General features: G+C 46.2%; 1 protein-coding gene across 3 annotated transcripts in view; it reads left to right on the top strand.

Annotated features, from left to right (window-relative positions):
- Positions 1–20554, top strand: part of Fkbp5 (FKBP prolyl isomerase 5) — an 84569-nt gene that overhangs the window by 60563 nt on the left and 3452 nt on the right. For all 3 annotated transcript variants that reach the window (XM_052744411.1, XM_052744412.1, XM_052744413.1), the window contains exons 6-9: positions 4010–4166; positions 8623–8713; positions 11875–11958; positions 15669–15854. In XM_052744411.1, coding sequence (XP_052600371.1) covers positions 4010–4166; positions 8623–8713; positions 11875–11958; positions 15669–15854 — 518 coding nt within the window. The remainder of the gene's footprint in view (positions 1–4009; positions 4167–8622; positions 8714–11874; positions 11959–15668; positions 15855–20554) is intronic.

The following is a 20554-nucleotide window of genomic DNA, read 5'->3' as shown; positions in this document are numbered from 1 at the left end:
AAGGAGTGCAAAGCTATCAGACACCAGCTACTATAATTAGAAAAGGGAAAGCAGACGCTCACCCAGCTAACGGCTTAGGCTGTGGCGTTTACAGCACTTTTTTAAAGTTAAGCAGCCTTCTCCTCGGTTTTACTTCCTGAAATACAAGCTGTATGGTTTGGGGGTTCTTGCATTCCAGTTTTTGTTACTGCTGTGCCCCCCCCCATTTTAATCAGAGAACAAATTGCTGTCGGCACATTGAGTTCATGTGCCAGCCACATTCAGAACAGGGTGTTCTGTGCTCTTCAAAACAAAATTGCTCTAGGGCAGTAAGAGAACAATAAGTCAGAGCTCCAGTTGAAATGATGTTTTGCAGTGACCGGGCTCACTTGATGTGGTTACACTCTGGATTGCGCAGCTAAACTTGGGTAATTTGGTTTGGTTTGACTTGGTGGGGTTTATTGAAGCACCCCCCTTCCAGGTTACATAGACTTTCAGTCAAGAGAAAATATTGTCTCTTTTTAACTTGCTTACCAAAAAAGCCCTAAGTAGAAGCATCCTGTATGTACTTCTGTTCACTTGGAGCACGTCATAGATCATTTACTTCCTGTAAATCATGCTGGATGAGATTAGCAACAGACCTCCCGAGCCCTAGAGGCTCAGCTCCCGAGTGAGTCATGATGGCTTTTATTAAATATTTATTAAGTGTGTATTTGTACTATAGAATACAAAGTCAAAAGCACCCACAGGTCTTCCAGAGACAGAGCAGAAGAAATGGGCTTCAAAGGAACTGGGTGCCTCTGCATAGATCACCTCCAAGCAAGTCTTACTGTGTAGCAGCAGCCTTCCCAGAGCCCTAGTGGTGAGTTCTTGTCAGCGACCTTGTAGGACTTGTCCTAGCAGTGTTCAGAACCAGCTAGTCCAGCCAGTGAGAACCTTTCTCCTTGTAGATGGAGACTTGTGGGCTGTGTTCACCCTGCTCTGATCCTACATTTTTCTCTGACATTCCAAACTTGATTATGTTATGAGGTGATGTGCATAGATATATAAGGAGGTGTCTATGGGAATGTCACTTAAAATGTTGAATTACATTTGTGTTCATTTATTATGTGTGTGGGTGTGCATGTATAGATGAGAGAGGACAGCTTGTGGGAATTGATTCTCTTCTTCCACCACCTGAGGCCCAGGGAATGAGCTCGGTTCGTCAGGTGGAGAGAGACACCTCTATCTGCTGAGTTACCTTGTGCTCACTGCTGCTCCTCCAGAGGCAGGGTGGTTCCCAGCATCTGTGCTGGACTCCAGCTTCAGGGGATCTGATGCCCTCTCCTGGCCTCTGTGGATATCTGTACACATAGAGCTTATACTCAGACACACACATATGTAAATTAACCATCTTTTTAGATTTAAAATCTAAATCCTTTTTAGATTTTAGTGTGTGTGTGTGTGTGTGTGTGTGTGTGTGTGTGTGTATGTGTGTATGTGTGTTTGCCTGAATGTATGCTTATGTACCACATGTATGCAGTGCCCACAGAGGCCAAAAGAGGGCTTTGGATCCCCAGGAACCAGAGTTACCGACAGTTATGAGCTTCCGTATAGGTGCTAGGAATTGAATTCCAGGTCCTTGGCAAGAGCAGCAAGTGCTCTTAGGCACTGAGCATCTCTGCAGCCTCAGCTGACTTTCCTAACTATGCCTTTGTTACAGTGTGACTTCAGCTTACTCTTTGCTTGCTTTCTACATTCTCCTTTCCTGCACTCAGGAAGAGAACTTCTGAAATTATTTACTAATTTCAAACACATTTCATGCTGCAAATCAGTCTAGGAAAGTGACAGATAATTGGGGATCCTTTGCAGGAGTCTCTGGATTTCCTGTTTTGAAAACACATTCAGACTTGATCGACCAAAAGCCACAACAAATGTACTGGTAGTTTCCTCCCCGCTAAAGACACTGACTTCAGGAGGAAAGTAATCAGTAATCAACTAACAATAAACTTCAGAATTCCCTCCCCCCAAAATCTGTCAGGTTGTGAGCGACCAGGATGATAAATCTCAATACTAGAGACGCTGTTACCTAGTGCATGGACGAGAGCTCCTGTGCTCAGCAGATCTCTCATGAAAAGTACCATCCATTAGTCTAAATTCCGTTTATATTGTGGTTCTGGGGGTTGAGCCTCAGACTTTGTACATGCTAGGTAGGTACTCTGCCACCAAGTTCTATTCCTACCCCCTCTTTATTATGTAGTGTGACCTAGGCCACAGATGTATGATTCTCCTGCCTCAGCCTTTTGAGTGGCTAGGCTTACAGGCCTGAGTCCAGGCTCAGATTAGATGCTTAACCGTCTAAGAACTCAGTTCCTTTAGAAACATCACCTTTTACTCCAGAAAAAAACACTGTAAGCCTCAAATGTGCTCCCAAACCTCTGATATTCATATATTTTTATTTATTTATTTACTTATTTATTTATTTGGTTTTTTCGAGACAGGGTTTCTCTGTGTAGCTTTGCGCCTTTCCTGGAACTCACTTGGTAGTCCAGGCTGGCCTCGAACTCACAGAGATCCGCCTGGCTCTGCCTCCCGAGTGCTGGGATTAAAGGCGTGCGCCACCACCGCCCGGCTTCATATATTTTTAAACAAAGTTAAATCTATTTTTAAAATAGAAGAGGCTGCTGGTAGTACTCAGTACTGCCCAGCTGGATACTTCTTATACTCTACTCAACCTGTTTTTTTTCCATGTTATGCATGCACTGGGGTGGGGACGGGGGAGTCTGCAAGTTAGCTATTATTTTATCTGGAACATTCCAGAAGTGGTTATAATATAGGAGGCCTCATACATATTAACAAGTGTAGGATATAAAACAAGAGGCTTTATGCCACGTCCTAAGATCCAGGCTAGCTGTAACCTTTGTTTTGAAGGAACTGACTCAGGGTTTTGGTTGACAGCATTGTGAGCAACCAGGATGGTGTCTGTCCTTTATGTCATGACTCTGGTGACTGAGGCCCTGCTGTCTCTAGCTCACTGCTGTTTACCCTCCAGAGTGTCTCTCACTTCTCAGGCCTAGGCTACAGGTGACTGATCAAGATTAACCACCGGAATTGGCTTTAAAGCTGGTTTCCAGGTTGAAACAGAGTCATGGGCTTTCAGCAGACTGTTGAGGTCAGATAGTAAAAGTGGAGTGAGTTGGAATAGAAGATGATAGTTGTCTTAGGACATGGAATTAATGTTTAAGAGTGGGTGGTTTCTCAAGACTCTAAAGCAAGTTACTTACCCAGTTAAGCATCCTTGGGAAATTACTAAATTATCAAAGAGAAATCATGGTGACTATTGTACTCACAAGCCATTCATTTTTCTTACTGAGTAAAAGACCTAATTGAAAAGGCGTATGTAACATTAGCATTAAAGCTAATTGGGGCTAGGATGTAACTCAGTGGTGGATTGCTTGCCTTATATGCACAAGTCCCTGGATTCAATCCCCACCACCATACAAAATAATTAGAGCAAGATGTGTTGCGTGCCTATAATAATATAATAATGCAGCACTTGGAATGCAGGTGCAGGAAAATAAGAGTTCCAGGCCTGCCTGAGCTACATAAAAAGAGACTGCCTCAAAAAAAAAAAAAAAAAAGTGATCATTTAACATGAATGTATTATTGGAGAAATAACGTTCAGTCCTAGGCATTATTACTTATTTATTTATTTTTGCCCGAGCATCTGAAGTGAAGATACTGTTATAAATGGTTAAGCCATTGTATTTACTCAAGACTACATGTGTGGCATTCTCATAATTGTGTGTTTAAATAAGCCAGTATATCTTGACCCCTGTCACAGGTAAGAAAATTAATAAGTATTCATTGAACCTAAAACAGAAAAAAATGCTCTTGTTCTTGACCTTTCAGACTGGGTGGGCAAAGCTTCTAGAAGACACTTCACGTGTCTGTGGACAAGAGGGGAAGTGGTGTTGCCACACTGTTGGCCATTCACTTGCCAGGCCATGCTGGGGAGCGGCTTGTGACTGTCCTGTCTCCTTGCCCTCAGTCCATCTGGAAGGCTGCTGTGGTGGAAGGATGTTTGATTGCAGAGATGTGGTGTTCGTTGTTGGTGAAGGAGAAGACCACGACATTCCAATTGGAATTGACAAAGCCCTGGAGAAGATGCAGAGGGAAGAGCAGTGTGTTTTGTATCTTGGACCACGGTAAGAAGCACCCATTTCAGTCCCCAGGGGAGCTATCTGAAGACCAAGGGCCTGCTTGCTCTCTCACTCAGTGTTAGCACAGTGAAGTCATGTCATTGTGTCAGGTGATAGTTGGGAAGTTTGGGGCCTCACACCACCATAGAAGTCTGTGAGCAATTGACTCCACTTCAGCATGGCTAAGAGCAGGACTGACAATCAGGCCTTGTTTTTGGCTTGTTCCTCCACCATGGTGCCACATCAGCAAAGACTGGCTCGTCCTCCTCCTTCCTCTGCATTAATCCGGCAGGAGGGTGTTGAGTTGAAGCAGTGCATGAATTACTACTGCTTGAACCCCTGCCACATTCTTACATGGAGTCCCTGCAGGAAGAAAAACCAGCTTGTTCTTCCTGGATCTAAAGACAGCGGAGATGACTCATTTTTGCCTAAATTTTTCCCGTCATAAGGATAGCCATTAGCACTTCCAAGCTTAGAACTATCCGCACTGACAATCTCTTGTGAAAACATGTTTTGTATTATTTTTAGACCTAAAATTATACCATAAATTCAACTCTTCTATCTTGAGAAGTGGACCCCTGAGAATCCAGGGATGCCCACGCCTGCATGCCCGTGCATCTGCTTGTCCAGAGTGGCCTTGCAGGCTGCACAGATTGCCCCTGGCAGAATTTTGAGTTCTGGGACTCTTCGGCCTGCCCTAACCTCTACAGTGGTCCGCTGACTTAATGCTAATGCTTCTCTAGAACTTTGTTTCTCACTCGTTTTAGCCATGCCAACGCTTCCTTGAAAGTTCTCCAGAACGCTCTACCCTGACTCTGAAGCTGTTCCGAGGCTCTTTAACCTGCTGTCCTCTCTCAGCTCTCGTCTCCACTGCTGGAGTCCCACTCCAGTATGTGTGTGTGTGTTTGCACTGTGCTCCAGGGCACTTACAGTGAAGCTGTTTCCTTTGGACTGAGAGCTTTTCCCCCTGACTTACAGGGCAGCTTCTTCATAACCTACAGTTTCTAATTATTATTATTATTATTATTATTGTTATTATTATTGTTATTATTTAGATATCTTCGTACTTTGTAGCTCTGACTGCCCTGAAACTCACTATGTAGACCACGCTAGCCTCAAACTCTGCCTGCCTCTGGCTCCCGAGTGCTGAGATTACAGTTTTCTAAACACTTTTAATCTAGCATTCCAAAATTATAGTAGCTCAACACTCAGGTGGCACATATGTTTCAGGTATGTTCTCACAGTTGAGTTCTTAAGGATAAGTTCTGTAAAGTGTGAGCATTCAGTAACACACGACCCAGATCTTGAAGTCTTAACCCAGCTGGTAGAATAGCAAATCAAATCAAACTGCTCTCTGTTTATTAGCGTAGCTAGTTCTTGCAGGGCTGCACATCAGTTGTTCGTGGCTGAATCCCGTTCTCTGCAGCCTACCAGTGGTGCACCTGGGCAAGTCCCTAACTGCCTAACTAACTCGCAAGGCTGCAGAGGCCGAAAGCACTTGGCAAACCCCTGCCAGGTAAGCCTTCCCTCCGTGGCTCTTCCTGCTCTGCAGAGGCTGTCATTCCTTTACCCTGGACCACAAGGAAACAGAAACCTCTGGAGAGCAAATGGTGGAGTTTTCCAATCTTTTCAGGCATGAAAGCCAGCTAGTTCTCCTAAGTTTGGTGTATAAAGGTTTCTTTCTTGCCCCTCCTGCGGGGCGGGGGGCAGGTATGTTAGCATATCTCCAGGGCATTTTCTTGGTATATTGAGTTCTGCAAAGAACATTCTGTGCTGTGCTGTCTACATCGTCTGTGTGTGCTTGTGTGGCACTGTACATGGATGGTTGCATGCATGCAGCGAATTGAGTTGTTCTATCAAGATAAAATGCTGATCCCGTTTGTACTCTGAGTAGTCTTCTGTGTCTCACCTTCCTGCTCCCCCACCCCACACGCATGCACACACGCACCTCCCTTGACTTTCATAGACTCCTTGACAGGATGTTTTCATAAAAAACTAACAAAGCATCGATTTTCTCTCTCACTAGGACAGTGTCTGTTCTTCAAAGTGTTCTTTAAAATAGTGTGCAGTGGTGGTCCTCTCGGAGGCCTTTCCACTCCAGGAGTTTTCCCTCACTTTTCTTAAATTTGTTTGCTCTGCTCAAATAAATAATTAAATATTGTGATTGATCTCTCTTTTGTTTTAGGTGAAGTTTTGATAATTTTAACTTTTTTCTCTTTTCTTCTTTTAACTTTATGCCTGTTTTGTAACAATCCCAAACAAAACACAGGCTGTTAAGAATGGCACTCTGATTATGAGCTAGGTGTATGGGTCACAGCATTAAATAGTTTCCTCAGGACAGTAGGGTCTGAATTTGGTCTTGGCTTTCCACTGTCTCTGGACCTTTCGGGGAGCACTTGTTTCTGGCCTCAGCTTCTTTGTCTGTGAGGAGCATCTGGTATGGTTCCATTCAGGTGCTGCTGTGCACTACAAGGCTAGCTGACCCTCGACTGCCGGAAAGGCAGCTGTTGCTCGGGGGCGTTGACTCTGGACTCCATTTCTGATGTTTCATCTTTCAGTCAGGTCCTACTTTGTCCAGTCTGAGCCAGCGTAAGTTGGGCATCTTCTGTTTAACAGAGTCAGGCTAGCCATTCCTAGAACAGATGGGTGTGCACCTGGGCTCCCAGGAAGATGTGTCCACCAGTCTTAACAAAATTACTGTTTTAACCTGGAGAGATGGTACAGATAATCTTCTTTAATCTTCTCTAATCCCACTGATAAAAGCCAGGCTGCATCTCCTCCAGACCAGTCCCCACCTCCCCATACTCCACCCTCACCCCTGTTGTAGAGTCTCCAGTGAGAGACCCTCACCACTGTTGATGTTTGGGGCTAGATACTTCTTGGTTGTGGCAGAGGGGGGTTGTCTTGTGCCATGAGGGTGTACAGCAATATTCCTAGACACTACCTGCCAGCCAATAGTGGCCCTACTCAGAAGATCTCTAGGCATTGCTAAATGGCCCCCTGAAAAGAAGGGTTAAAATCAGCCCAGTTAAGTGCCACTGTTCCAAAGCAAATGCCAGTCATCTGTTGCATCCATCCCTACTTAGCACAACTGCCAAGCATACCTTGCTCTCAGCAGCAGACTTAGGAAGTGCCCACCCGCCTGCCTCCTTTGCAGCAGGTGAGGGACAGCTCGGAGACACCCCGCCCTTCCTATCCTCCAGGGAGAAAACCAGGCACCATTTCCTAGAGTTGGCCCTGGCGATTGCAGCTTTTCCTTTATCACTTGGCTGCAGATGCCCTTTGCTTAGTGTAGAGCTGCTGCACCAGTTCTCTGCTCCAGCTGCTCGGTTTCTTTTGTAACAGTGGAGGTGAGTGAGTAAGCAGGTTTTCCTGGAAACTCAAACAAGGGTAGAGAAGTAGCACATGCAGCCTGGTGTGTGCATTCTCCCCCAGGCCCTTGGCCCCAAGGAAACCCAAGTGGAATATTACTAGCCTTAACCAGTTTTGACATCTTTCAAGCCATAGTGTGAAAGTTTGGGTTAACTGAACTTTTTATGCCATTTCATATTTCAAGAGTAGTTTGGCTCATAGCAGATAAAAATGGTGTTCCAGTGAACCCCTTGCTATTAGGATAAGCATTATTCTAATTTTCTTTTCTTTTTGGTTTTTTTAGACAGTGGCTCTCTATTTGTAGCTTTGTTTGTCCTGAAACTCACAGAGATCTGCCTGCCTCTGCCTCTGCCTCTCAAATGCTGGGAATAAAGGTGTGGGCCACCCCGCCTGGCTTTGGGCAGTGTTTAGATGCTGGGAAACCCTAAAGCAGAGCTCCATGAGGACTCTGTTCCTGCAGATGCATGCTTTCCAAATACATTTAATTTGTTTAAGATCTGAACTAGTTCCCTCGAACTAGTTTACAAAAGCTCAGTGTGATAGCATGCCCCAGTAAACCAGCACCCTCCATAGCAAGACCCTGACCCTCAAAATGAAATTTACATCTAACTTCAGGTTTTGTCTTTTGTTAACTTAGTAAGTTTTGGCTACAGGGTGTTTACTGCGTCTTAAACAGGATAACGAAGAGGTGTAAAGTTTGTGTGCTCTAAGTGGGGGCGGGCTGCTGGCTGTTGTCATGTGGTACTTGTTTCCAGTGCATCTTTTAACCCTTTCAGAGCTCTGCTCTTTGCTGGTGTGCTGCCCCTTTGGTTTATCTGAGTGGAGGCAGCAGTGCCTTTGGAAGGCAGCAGTGCTTTAGAGTGAGAAGCTTGTTCTAAAACAGAGTCCTTAGCACTCCCTAAGAGAAAAACAGAGGCACCTGGGTCTAAGAGAACACGTTGGTGAACTGTGGGATCTTTCTCTTTCCCGTCAGCCTCTCCTGGGTCTCTGGGTCTCTGATGGGTGCTGATTCTGTGCCTCGGATACCAAAGGAGGTATCTGGAAATGCACCAGTTCTCCTGAAGTCTTACTTTTTCACTCTCCATTTCAGATATGGTTTTGGAGAGGCGGGGAAGCCTAAATTTGGCATTGAACCCAATGCTGAGCTTATGTATGAAGTTACCCTTAAGAGCTTCGAAAAGGTGAGAAAATCGAACTTCTCAAAAATCTCGGTGAATTTCTTCTCATACCCTTCCCGTAGCTATTAGGTGGTTTAGCTAAGTGGTGTTTATTTCTGTGCTTGCTTCTCTTTACCCATGATGCCGGCCCACCCCTCCCCCTTCTGCTTAGAGCATGGGAAGCTGACAGAACACAGTGATATATAAGAGGAGCTGGTGGTGTTACTGTGTGTCAGCCTTTTTATTCTGCTGCATCTTTTTTTTTTTTTTTTAACTTTTGGGTAGAATCCAAGACTTGTTCCCTTATTTGTTCCTAGGCTTGTTCTTTTTGTACTTTTTTTTTCCTGGGTTGAGGACAAAAAAGTTCACGTACTGCCAAGCACCTCCTTAGGGGAGTTGGGGTGCAGCTTTTCAGTGCTGAACGGATTGTACGCTTCACAGGAGTCATGAAGAGGCCTCTGCTGGGCCTCCAGGTTATGATCCCAAGGCCTCAGCGTTGGGGCCAGCAGGCTACGATTCGGGACAAGAACTAAACCTGCTACCCAGCTGTTTTCATACTGTCCAAGAAGAGGAGAGGGGATCTGCTATGGCCTCCTTGGACTTCCTTCCAACCCAGGGCTACCTCTGTAGCTTCCATCTGCCTTTAGTGGGCAGACACACTGCACCCCATAATCTCAGTGGGCCGTCGTCCTCACCTGTGTCTCCAAGTGGCCGACACCCACCCTTCCTGCAGCTTCGCAGGGACTGCCCTTTTTATTAACTTTTTATTCCCATGCTGCCATAAGCCCCATGTTCTGTACACCAAGTTTTCACTAGAAATGTGACCTTCCATATTATACCAGACTCCAAAAGGAAATTGTCACCTTGTTAGCCTGTGAGTTTGGGAGAAAAAAGTAGGATTCTCCACAGCAGCATTGTGTCCCCACACACATGTTCTTGTCATACCGTTGCTCTTTCGGGGGGAAGTGACCTCTTGAAGACCTCCAAGCTCCATACTGATCCCTTCATGGGCTTTGATTGCTGAGAGGAGACTGGACTCTTTAGCACATGATTATCAAGGCCTTTAGCTTTCCTGTCTCTTTTTGTAGAGGACCCAGCCCCTCCCTCCCATGCTCTCTGAAGAACATTCTTGCTGTCACACTGCACGAGTGTGTCTGTGCTGTCACATCGCTGGTGGACTCAGTGTGGAGGCCTGGGATGTTTTTGGAATCCACCTGGTTCAACCCCCTGCCTTATAGAAAGGAAATGGAAGTCAGAAGCTAGAAGAGGTGGTGCACACTTAGAATCCCAGTTCTCTAATGGCTAAAGCAGGAGTGTCACCTGTCTCAGGCCACCCTGAGTTACATAGCATGACTCTAAATGTCACCACCCCACCCCACCCACCCCGTCTACCCCACCCCATGCCAAAACTAAAATAAAAAGAGAGAGCTGGGCAGATGGCTTACTGAGTAATCCTGTGGACCTGTGTTCGGATCTCTATCATCCATGTGAAAAGCTGGACATGGAGGCATGTGCCAGTGACCCCGAGGCTGGGACCGACAGAACGATCCCTGGGACGTGCTGGCCAGCCAGCTTAGCCAATCAGTTTGCTCCAAGTTTAGTGAGAGACCTGTCTCAGAAATTAAGTGAAGATCTGACAGGATGGCTGCATGGGTAAAAGCATTAGCCACAAACCCCGGCAATCTGAGTTCCTCTCTAGAACCCACACCAGGAGAACTGACTCCACAGGGCGGTCCTCTGCCCTCTGATCTCCAACTGTGCGCACACACTCAAACACACACACACACACACACACACACACACACACACACACACACAAGCAATATTTGTTGTTTTTGTTTTTCATGACAGGGTTTCTCTGTGAAGCCCTGACTGTCCTGGAACTCATTCTGTTCAGGCTAGCCTTGAACTCAGAGATCTACCTGCTTCTGCCTCTTGAGTGCTGGGATTAAAGGTGTGCGCCACCACCACCCAGCTCCACTTGAAAGAACGTTTCTTCTTTTTTTTAATATTTGAGATTTATTTTTATTTTATGTGCATTGGTGTCTATACTGCCTATGTGTCTGTGAGAGGGTGTCAGATCCCCAGGAACTGGAGTTACAGACAGTTGTGAGCTGCCACGTGGGTGCTGGGAATTGAGCTCAGGTCCTCTGAAAGCTGCTGAGTCATCATCGCTCCAGCCCTCCACTTAAACTTTCTAATTCATATGTACTAAATAAAACCAACCATGCCTAATACTTTTTCCCAAAAGACCCCAGTTATTCTACTGGGTTCTGTGTTCTTAAATCCAGCTGTTTATATGGATTTTTTTTGTCTTTAAGTGCTGGGGACTAAACCCATGGCCTCCAGCATGCAGACACTGTCTCACTGAGCGATAGCCTAGACCTGTGTGTACTGTTGTGGAGAGTAGGGTACACATAATACAAACCATCATCCTTGACCAGATGATGGTGAAGTCATTTATGTACAGCTCTGCAGTGATGTTTCCGCATGAGCTCCATCTGAAAAATCCCCCAAGTAAAGGCAGGCATTGTGATGCACAGCAGTAATCCCAGCACTTGGCAGGTGCTGGCAGGAGGGTCAGAAGTTCAAGGTCATCCTTGTCTACATGGGTAAGGTGGAGGCCAGCCTGAGATACACACAATACTCTCTGGGGGAAATGGGAAAGAAATTCCCTAAGTACACACCTGCAAGCTGATACTGTTCCAGGCCATAGAACATCTGGTTGTGTGAATGATGAGACAACCGCCTGACTTGGAATTTTAGAAATTCTCTATGCATACACAGCTTGGCCTGGACCGTAAGTAGTAATCTGACTTTAGAGCTGGGAAACAAGCTTGACAGAGACGCCCAAGTGCCAGCAGCAGTGTGGTGAGTAGGCCCTCGGGAGGCCTTGCCTTGTCATACTGAAGTGCGGTCCTCGGAGTGCTCAGCATTGGTGTTCCTGGATGCCCTGCCCGTTCTGCTTGGACAGCACGGCTCAGACCACAGCTTGGGAGCCACGGCACACGTTCTTAACGTGGTACCGAGAGCACTGGCCTGGCAGTGACGGCAGGGGCACACAGTTCTGCCCGCCAGTGTCTTGAGTTTGGAGATCTTCTCGAAGTAACTGCTGTGTGTTCTCTAGACATCAGCTGCTGTGTGTCCTCCTGCTCGTCTAACTGATGCCACAAATCTATACACAGGCCAAAGAATCCTGGGAGATGGACACCAAAGAAAAACTGGAGCAGGCTGCCATTGTCAAAGAGAAGGGAACTGTGTACTTCAAGGTGCGTGAGTCCCTGTAAATCCTTTCCGTGTTAAGCTGTTTAGTCACGTGCCCACGAACCGTGCTGGTTCTCCCTGCTCTGCATTCTGTCAGCACCTTTTCGGTAAGAGTAAGCCTCCATTTTCACAGGCTTGCTGTTTCCAGTGTAAGGACTAGTGGAAAAGGAAATAATGCAGTTCCCTCTTCTGTACACTGTGAGCAGATGGTAACCTTCCTTCAGAGCAGACCACACCTGGCCAGCTCACCTGCATCCGTACCACTCAAGGCCTAACTCGGCCTGGTGGGTCCATAGTCAGCCTGCAGGAAGTGTGGAGAGAAAGAATGAGAGTGGTCCTTACAGGTCAGGGTTCACAGGAGTGGGCTCCATGCTTCTTCCCACTCCCGACAGGTCACTAGGACACATGTCGGCAAAGAGCAGGCAGAGTCTTGAGATCACGTTGAGTGATTGCCCACATTCCTGCCCCGCACTTGTTTTCATGTGGGCTTTGGTGTGGTGTTGTTCAAGACAGGGTTTCTCTGTGTAGCTCTGGCTGTCCTGAACTTGCTCTGTTGAGCAAGGGCTAGCCTTGAAATCATGGAGATCTACCTGCCTCTGCCTCCAAGGTGCTAGGATTCAAGGCATGTGCCACCACTGCCCTCCCAAGGACCTGATAGAACCTGATAGGAAGAGAGCACTGAGCCTTGCAGGGCCGAAGTGATTCCACTTACAGCTGCCTAAGGGACTGCTGCTTCCCCAGAGCCCTTTCCATGGGCCTGGGAGCCAGCGCGTTAGCCCATAGGTCCCAATCCCCGGTGCAAGAAAAGAGTTTTCAGAGGGCTGTGCAGACTGGTTGCCAGCCCGCTCCCACATGCATGTCTCTGCACAGCACGTAAAGACCTAGTGATGAGAATTCAGAAATGGCCATGCTCTACTGGGTCGGGTGACACTGTTGGAGGCAACTGATTCAGTTCCCTGCCTTGTAGTACGGAGATTGAAGCCAGAGGCCAGCTGTGGTATCGCACACCTTTAATCCCAGTGCTCAGAAGCAGAGGCAAATGGATCTCTGTGAGTTCAAGGCCAGGTTTACATAGCAAATCCCAGCCAGCCAGGGCTACATAGTGAGGCCCTGTATCAAAAGAAAAGTATGGGAGAGCACCACCCAAGTGTTTTTCAATTTTCTTTCTTGTAACTACAGTCTTTAAAAAAAAATTCGTTGTTTTTATTTTACTTGTTTGTTTTCATAACACTATAAAGCAGAGGCCTGAGTCTTGTCTTCATGAGCTTCTTTGTGAGCTGTACTGCTGCATCTACAGCCTTATCTGTGGGTGGGGACCGGGTGGGACAGCTGAAGAACTGTGAGGACATAGTCACCCCAAAAGAACACTGGCCGAGGCAGTCTAGACCACTGAGCTTTTTGTTTGGGGTGGGAGGTTCATGTGTTTTCCACGGTGGGCTGAGACCTGTGATTGGGTTGTAGAATCAGCTCAGTCCATGTGCTCTGTATACAGTGGGGGTGAGTTGTGTTTATTGTGATGCTGGATCATCATTTGAAATCATGTTTTCACGGTGGGTGAAATCCAGAGATTTTAATAATAGACATGCATTTGTTTATTCTTAACAAAGTTGCTTAAATGATGTATGAATCCTCAGAAGGTGTACAGATATGAGCTCTGAATTGGGAATCTGGAAAATTAGGCCTTTGCTTTTCATGTGTTGCTTGGGAGCGGTACAGTGATGATACATATATTTCAACATGTTTTGAATCTTCCTAAAATTACCAATCTGGGAAAAAATCTGGATTGTCAGTCACACATATGGAACATATTATTTTTAACATGTGATTTGATAGACAAGATCTTTCAAAACATTAGTCTGTTGGGGAGAAATTAATGAAAGGTTCAAAACCACTGACCTAAGACTTATCCGGAATGTCTCGGTGAAGATCCCAGTGCTGATGTGGCTGGAGCTGCAGATCTCAGAAGGCCGTGTTCCCTTCCCTGTATCCTGCTCCGCTGCTCTCGCCAGCTCCCTCTTTCCAGGGTGTCTGACTTGACGTGTGCCACATGCAGTGTGCAGATGTGTGGCTGACTGCAGACATGGGTGCACTCCGGGTTCGTCTTTCAAGACATCCGCACAGGCCAGTTTGGTTTACAGCCGTGGGCAAAGTAGGACTGAATTGTGCTGTTTAGACTGATGTTGAAACTTCCTTTCAACCTCTGAACACTCATGAGAAGAGAGGCCGGAAATGACTTTCCTCATCTAGTTCTGAAAGTCATTGTTAAGCACAGGTAGCAGCGTCATCATACTAGCCAGCTTAAAAGACTTGGCCTGTGAAGCTGGGGCTCACTGCTGTGTGCGGGCATCTTGCGCCCCCTAGTGCTCCTTGGGAATTGTGTCTGCTGCTGGCCTGTGGTCAGCCAGGGTATTGTAGAGAGAGCTCTGCAGTGTGATGTCCTCACTGTTCTGAGTGCTGTCAGTCCTAGGCCGGTCTCAGCAGTGTTCAGTGGGTAAACGTTGGGTTTAATGTCCTGCAAGGTCTGGCTGTCCTGCTGCCATCAGACAGGAAGTGTCTGTGCTCAGGCTGGTCCTTGGCTGCTGCAGAGCAGAGCCCTGGCCTGTATGGCAGCTTTACTTGTGTGGTTCCCAGCTGCAACTCCACTCACAGAGTTACCTTATTATAGCAGTGAGCACGTCATCTCCACCACGGTTTCTTGGTTAGAGCCCATGCTGTACACATCATTCAGTAGTTTGCTGTGTTGGTCAGCAGGGCTGGGGAGTGACTCTGGTTCCTCTAGAACAGCAGTTCTCAGCCGGTTGCTTGACCCCTAAAGGGTCACAGCATTAAGAAGGTTGTGAACCACTGCTCTGGGAACTGAGGCAAGAAGACCACAAGTTTGAGGCTAGCCTTGACAATTTAGCAAGCCCCTGTCTGTCTGTCCGAATAAAAATGAAGGCTTGGAGATATAAGGGGTTTAGTGTTTGCTTAGTGTGCATGAGGCCTTGGGTTCAATCTTTAGTCCTGCAGAGGAGGGTGGAAGGACAAGTAAGAGTAGACTAGTTCTCTCACATGGAGCTTTGATGTTCGAGGTTATTTCTACTGTATGCTACCAGCCAACCAGGTGTGCTCCCACTGCCTGTGGATCAGCACTCTGTCCTCTGGCCCACTGCCTATTCTTATAAGTAAAATGATGCCAGGACACAGCCACACCTCTGCACAGCCACACCCCTGCACAGCCACACCTCTGCAGTTTTGACTGGTGCTGCTTTCACACTACTAATGAGAGCCGAGGGCTTGCACAATCTGCTTTAGATGCCCAGGCTTCCTGTCTGGGGACTACGTTACCATATTGTAGTATTTACTATGCAATGCTGGATGCTAGGAGAAAAGAGAAAAGTCACTTCCCCTTCCATAAGCTATACAGCTCACCATCCTTTTGAAGAATGTTAAATGTTGGCTTCAAACAGTGTAATCACCTGCTGCCAGGCTAAAAGAATGCCAAAAACCAACACTCTGTAGTGCCAGCCTGTTACAGGGAACCTCACAGGCTGGCAGGGCTCCCATGGGACTAGGAAGGGGCAGGAGAGCTGAGGCCTGAAGATTCAAGGGCACAGAGCGGGGTTGTCGTGCAGGCCTATTCCTTTTGAAGACTCTGCTGAGGCAAGCCATGCTCACACTTCATTATATCCTTCCTAGAGCATAATACAAGTCATAACTGGCTTTTTTCTCTTAGGGAGGCAAGTACATGCAGGCTGTGATTCAGTACGGGAAGATAGTGTCCTGGCTGGAGATGGAGTACGGCCTGTCCGAGAAGGAGTCCAAAACCTCTGAATCGTTCCTGCTTGCAGCCTTCCTAAACCTGGCCATGTGCTACCTGAAGCTCAGAGAGTACAACAAAGCCGTGGAGTGCTGCGACAAGGTGGGTGGGCGCCCCACACGCCACCCTCTCTCCACGCGGGCCTCTCCCTCCCTCAGGCCGTTTCCTCTGCTCACCGTGAGCCGGGACACTCAGAAGGATCGGCTAGACGTGGACTATTTTATCAGACGTTTTACATCCGTTTTTCATGGAGTTGATAGCAGTTTTCACCTGTGGCCTTACTTACGCTGGTTTTGAGTTTCATAGTAGAGAAAGAACTCCATGCGTTCCACTTTCTGTTTTGTTTGCTATTGCTGGGGATTGTGCCTTGTACATGCTAGGCAAATACTTTACCACAGAGCCACATCCCCAGCCTCTGGGTTCACTTGTAATAGAGCAGATTTAGTTTGAATTTCTCAGGACTTTAGCAACTGAATTCACATATTTAGTCTAAGAGGCCCGTTTAACATCTCAGCAGCCATCACGGTTTTGCATTTGTGCTCTGATCCTGTTTCCAGGGGTGACTTAGCTATATTACTACACGTGGCAGTGGTTTGCTGTAAATGCCATCTTGGTAATTCTCTGTTCTAGTTGATGTGGGCTCTTATTACAAATACCTAGCTTTAGAATAACAGTGTATGTTACAATATAGGTAAAAACTACCATTGAATGTATCTTAAAAGTAGGCCTGAAGCAAGTCATGATTGTTCTAGTGCTCTGAAGAGACACCATTACCAAAGCAGCTCTTATAAAGAAAGCATTTAATTGGGGGCTTGCTTACTGTTTTAGAGGTTTAGTCCGTTATCCTCATGGTGGGGAGAATGGTGGCAATCATGGAGCTGGAGAGTAGTTGAGAGCCACATCCTGATCTACAGGCAGAGAGAGAGACACTGGGCCTGGTGTGGGCTTTTAAAGCCTCAACGTCCACCTCCAGTGACATACTTACTCCAAAAAGGCCACACCTCCTTCTAACCCTTTTAAACAGTTCCACTCCCTGATGACTAAGCATTTAAATATATGAGCCTGTGGGGGGCCGTTCTTACTCAAACCACCACAGTGCCAAATGATATGATCCCAGGATTTGGGGGGCAAAGAGTTCAACGCTGGCCTGGGCTCCATGAGTTCCTGTCTCAAAAACAAGAGCTGTCAAGATAGCTCAGCAGATAAAGACACTTGCTACCAGGCTGACAGGAGTTTGATTCCTGGGCCTATGTGGTGGAAAGAGAGAACAGCTTTGTCATGTCCTCTGACTTCTTCCACATTCATATTATTACACACATACACAAAAGAACAAAGTAAGTATAGTAAAAAATAGTTTTTAAAAACAACAAAAAAAAAAAAGGTGGGCAGTGGTGGCGCACGCCTTTAATGCCAGCACTCGGGAGGCAGAGGCAGGTGGATCTCTGTGAGTTCAAGGCTAGCCTGGTCTACAAAGTGAGTTCCAGGACAGCCAGGACTGTTACACAGAGAAATCCTGTCTCAAAAAACAAACAAACAAACAAAAAACAGGCATGAGATTACAGAAAGATGTGTTTTATATGTTATAAGACTTCAGCTTTATAGATTCGTGTTTTTCTGTCACATCAGAATAAATTTTTGCCTGAGAAAAGGACATTATTAATTATACTTTTTTAATTTTATGCTGCTGCTTCTTTTTTGTTTGTTTGGGTTTTTTGTTCATTTTGGCTTTTTTGGTTTTTTTGAGACAGGGTTTCTTTGTGTAGCCCTGGCTGTCCTGGAACTCACTCTGTAGCCCAGGCTGGCCTCAAACTCACAGAGATTCGCCTGCCTCTGCCTCCCGAGTGCTGGGATTAAAGGTGTGTGCCACCACCACCTGGCAATTTTGTGCTTTTTTTAAAATACAGAGATGTTACAAAGCTACTCAAAATTCAAGCATTCAAGAAAGTCCAGCCATAAAATTCCCATCAACTTTCTCTCCAAAGGCATGTTTTTAAAGATTTGGTTTCTTCTTTTCAAATATTTGTATTTGTGTGGGACTGTGCATGTGTGCATGCAGGCACTCCCAGGGCCAGAGAAAGGCATCTGATTCCTTGGAGCTTGAGGTACAGGTCATTGTGAGCTACCCCATGTGGATGCTGGGAACTGAATTCAGATCTTCTGCAAGAGCCATACTCTTAGCCACTGAATGATTTCTCCAGCTCCCCTCTCCCCCAAACATTATTCTGTGAGAATGGGTGTGGGTGGGTGTGTGCAAGCCATGATTCACATATGGACAACCCTCAGGAGTCGGTTCTTCCACCGTCTGGTTTCTGAGGATCAAACTCCATTTGTCAAGTTTATCAGCAAGTGTCTTTACCCACTCCGCTGTCTCACTCCCCTCCCCGTCACCGTTCTCGACATAGTTCCTCTCTTTCTTCAAATAGAGAATAACATCTGTGTTTAATTTGTTTTTTTCAGACAAGGTCTCATATCCCACTCTGACCTCAGATTTGCTGTGTAGCTATGAATAACCTGAACTTGTGGTCCTCCTGCCTCCACCTCCTGAGTGTTGAGATTACAGTCACACACCAAACACCGCTGGTGCTGGTGCTGGTGGTGGTGGTAGGTTTGGTTTTTTTGTTTTGTTTAAGCTAGGGATAAAATTCAGTGTTTGTATGTACTGGGCAAGCTGAGCTACAGCCCCAGCCTGTGCATATATATTTAAATTAAAATACATAGATTTAGGGCTGGAAAGACAGCTCAGTATTTATAAGAGCACTCGCTGTGCGAGCCTGGGGGATGAGAGCTGCATCTCAGCACCACGTAGTAAGCCTCGCCTCACCCACCCAGGATAGGGAACACTAAGTAGATAGGAAATGGGGGGATCATGAAGGTTGTTGGCTGCCAGCCTCCCTGAATATTGTGAGCTCCGGGTTCAAGGAGAAACCCTGCCTCAAAAGGAGTAAGGCAAAGAATAATAGAGGAAGGGGCGTGTGTGTGTGTGTGTGTGTGTGTGTGTGTGTGTGTGTGTGTACACAGATGCATTCACACCCATACACTTCTACATAATATATGACACACAAAAAAGAAAAATAACTTGAAAGCTGATTAGAGAAAGATTTGGACATAATTATATGAACCAGGACTTCCTCCCCATCAGATGAGTGTGTGCACACACAGCTCTCCCTCGTTGTGTTGGAGTAACAGACAGACTCGTCCTTGTCATATCATTATGTGAGTCTGTCAGGGTACTTAACTCATCCCCACTGCAAGAGCTGCAGGGCTTGTTTTTATTAGAAGGTCCATAATAATTATAAAAGTTATAAGAGAATGCTATTTATTCAGTGTTTCTCTTCACATGTTTTTGGGGTATTTGCACAGGATAAATTCCCAGAAGTAGAAGGGCTAGAAATGGGAACACTTAAAATTTTAAGTGTGGAGGAAGTGGCTTGGTGGGTAAGGTGCCTGTCACACAAGCATGAGGACCAGAGTTTGGTCCCTGGCACCCACATAAAAGCTGTGCGTGAGGAGCTAGAGAGCGACTCAGTGGTTAAGGGCATCGGCTGCTCTTCCACAGGACCCAAGTCCGATGTCCAGCAGTCACATGGTGGCTCACAGCTTTCTGTAACTCCAATCCTGGGGATCCTACTACCATTTCTGGCTTCCACAGGTGTGCAAGCAATGCATAGACATACATGCAGGCAAAATACCCATACGCACACACCAAAAAACCCAATTCCAGGCCTCCTGTGCCTGTAATAGTGTTGGTAGGACAGACTGGCAGACCTCCAGGGCTCACTGCCACCCAGGCTGTTCAGGGAACCCCAAGTCTGTAAGAGACAGTCTCAATAACAAGGTGGACAGCTGCTGAAGATTGGCATCCGGCCTACATACACATGAATACACACACACAAATCGGGGTGGGGACACTTTGTCTTACACTTAGGTCAAAGGTTCTGGTCCATGTTTGGCTGCCACTGTTGCTGTGGACAGAGAATGGGGGCAAGAAGCTTGGTGTGGTGGTGCACACCTTTAATCCCAGCACTCAGGAGGCACAGGCAGGTGGATCTCTGTGAGTTTAACGACAGCCTGGTCTACAGAGCAAGATCCAGGACAGGCAGGACTATAAAGTGAGACACTGTCTCAAAAAACAAACAAAAAAAGCACACCCCTTTGACTTTCCTCCAGTGCAGTGGTTCCCGACCTTCCTAATGCTGCGGCCCTTTAATACGGTCCCTCATGTTGTGATGACCCCAGCCTTAAAATTATTTCATTGCTACTTCATAACTAATTCTGCTGTTGTTATGAATTGTAAATATCTGATACGCAGGATACCTGATATGTGACCCCCAGGTTGAGAACCACTGCTCTAATCCTGTACTGCCGTGTTCATTAAAGACTCACTGAGGGCTGGAGAGATGGCTCAAAGGTTAAGAGCACTGGCTGTTCTTCCAGAGGTCCTGAGTTCAATTCCCAGCAACCACATGGTAGCTCACAACCATCTAGAATGAGATCTGGCGCCCTCTTCTGGCCTGCAGGCAGAACACTGTATACCTAATAAATAAATAAATAAATGAATGAATAAATAAATAAATCTTTAAAAAGACTCATAAATAAATAAGTAAGTAAGTAAATAAATAAATAAATAAATATCTTTAAAAAAAAGACTCACTGATAAGTGCCCTCAGGGTCCAGTCAAACCTCTCAACACATGAGCTTTGGCGGAGACATTTGATACTAAAATGTTGAAAACCAAAGTCAATTTGATGATTATATGTGATCCATATATATATATATGTCTGCTTATCTTGGGGTGTAATTGC

The sequence above is a fragment of the Peromyscus californicus genome, unplaced genomic scaffold (genome assembly GCF_007827085.1).
Source record: "Peromyscus californicus insignis strain IS unplaced genomic scaffold, ASM782708v3 Scaffold_19__1_contigs__length_69161282, whole genome shotgun sequence".
Classification (NCBI taxonomy): domain Eukaryota; kingdom Metazoa; phylum Chordata; class Mammalia; order Rodentia; family Cricetidae; genus Peromyscus; species Peromyscus californicus.
Note: the sequence above shows the minus strand (reverse complement) of the source record. Positions and strands in the feature narration are given on the sequence as shown.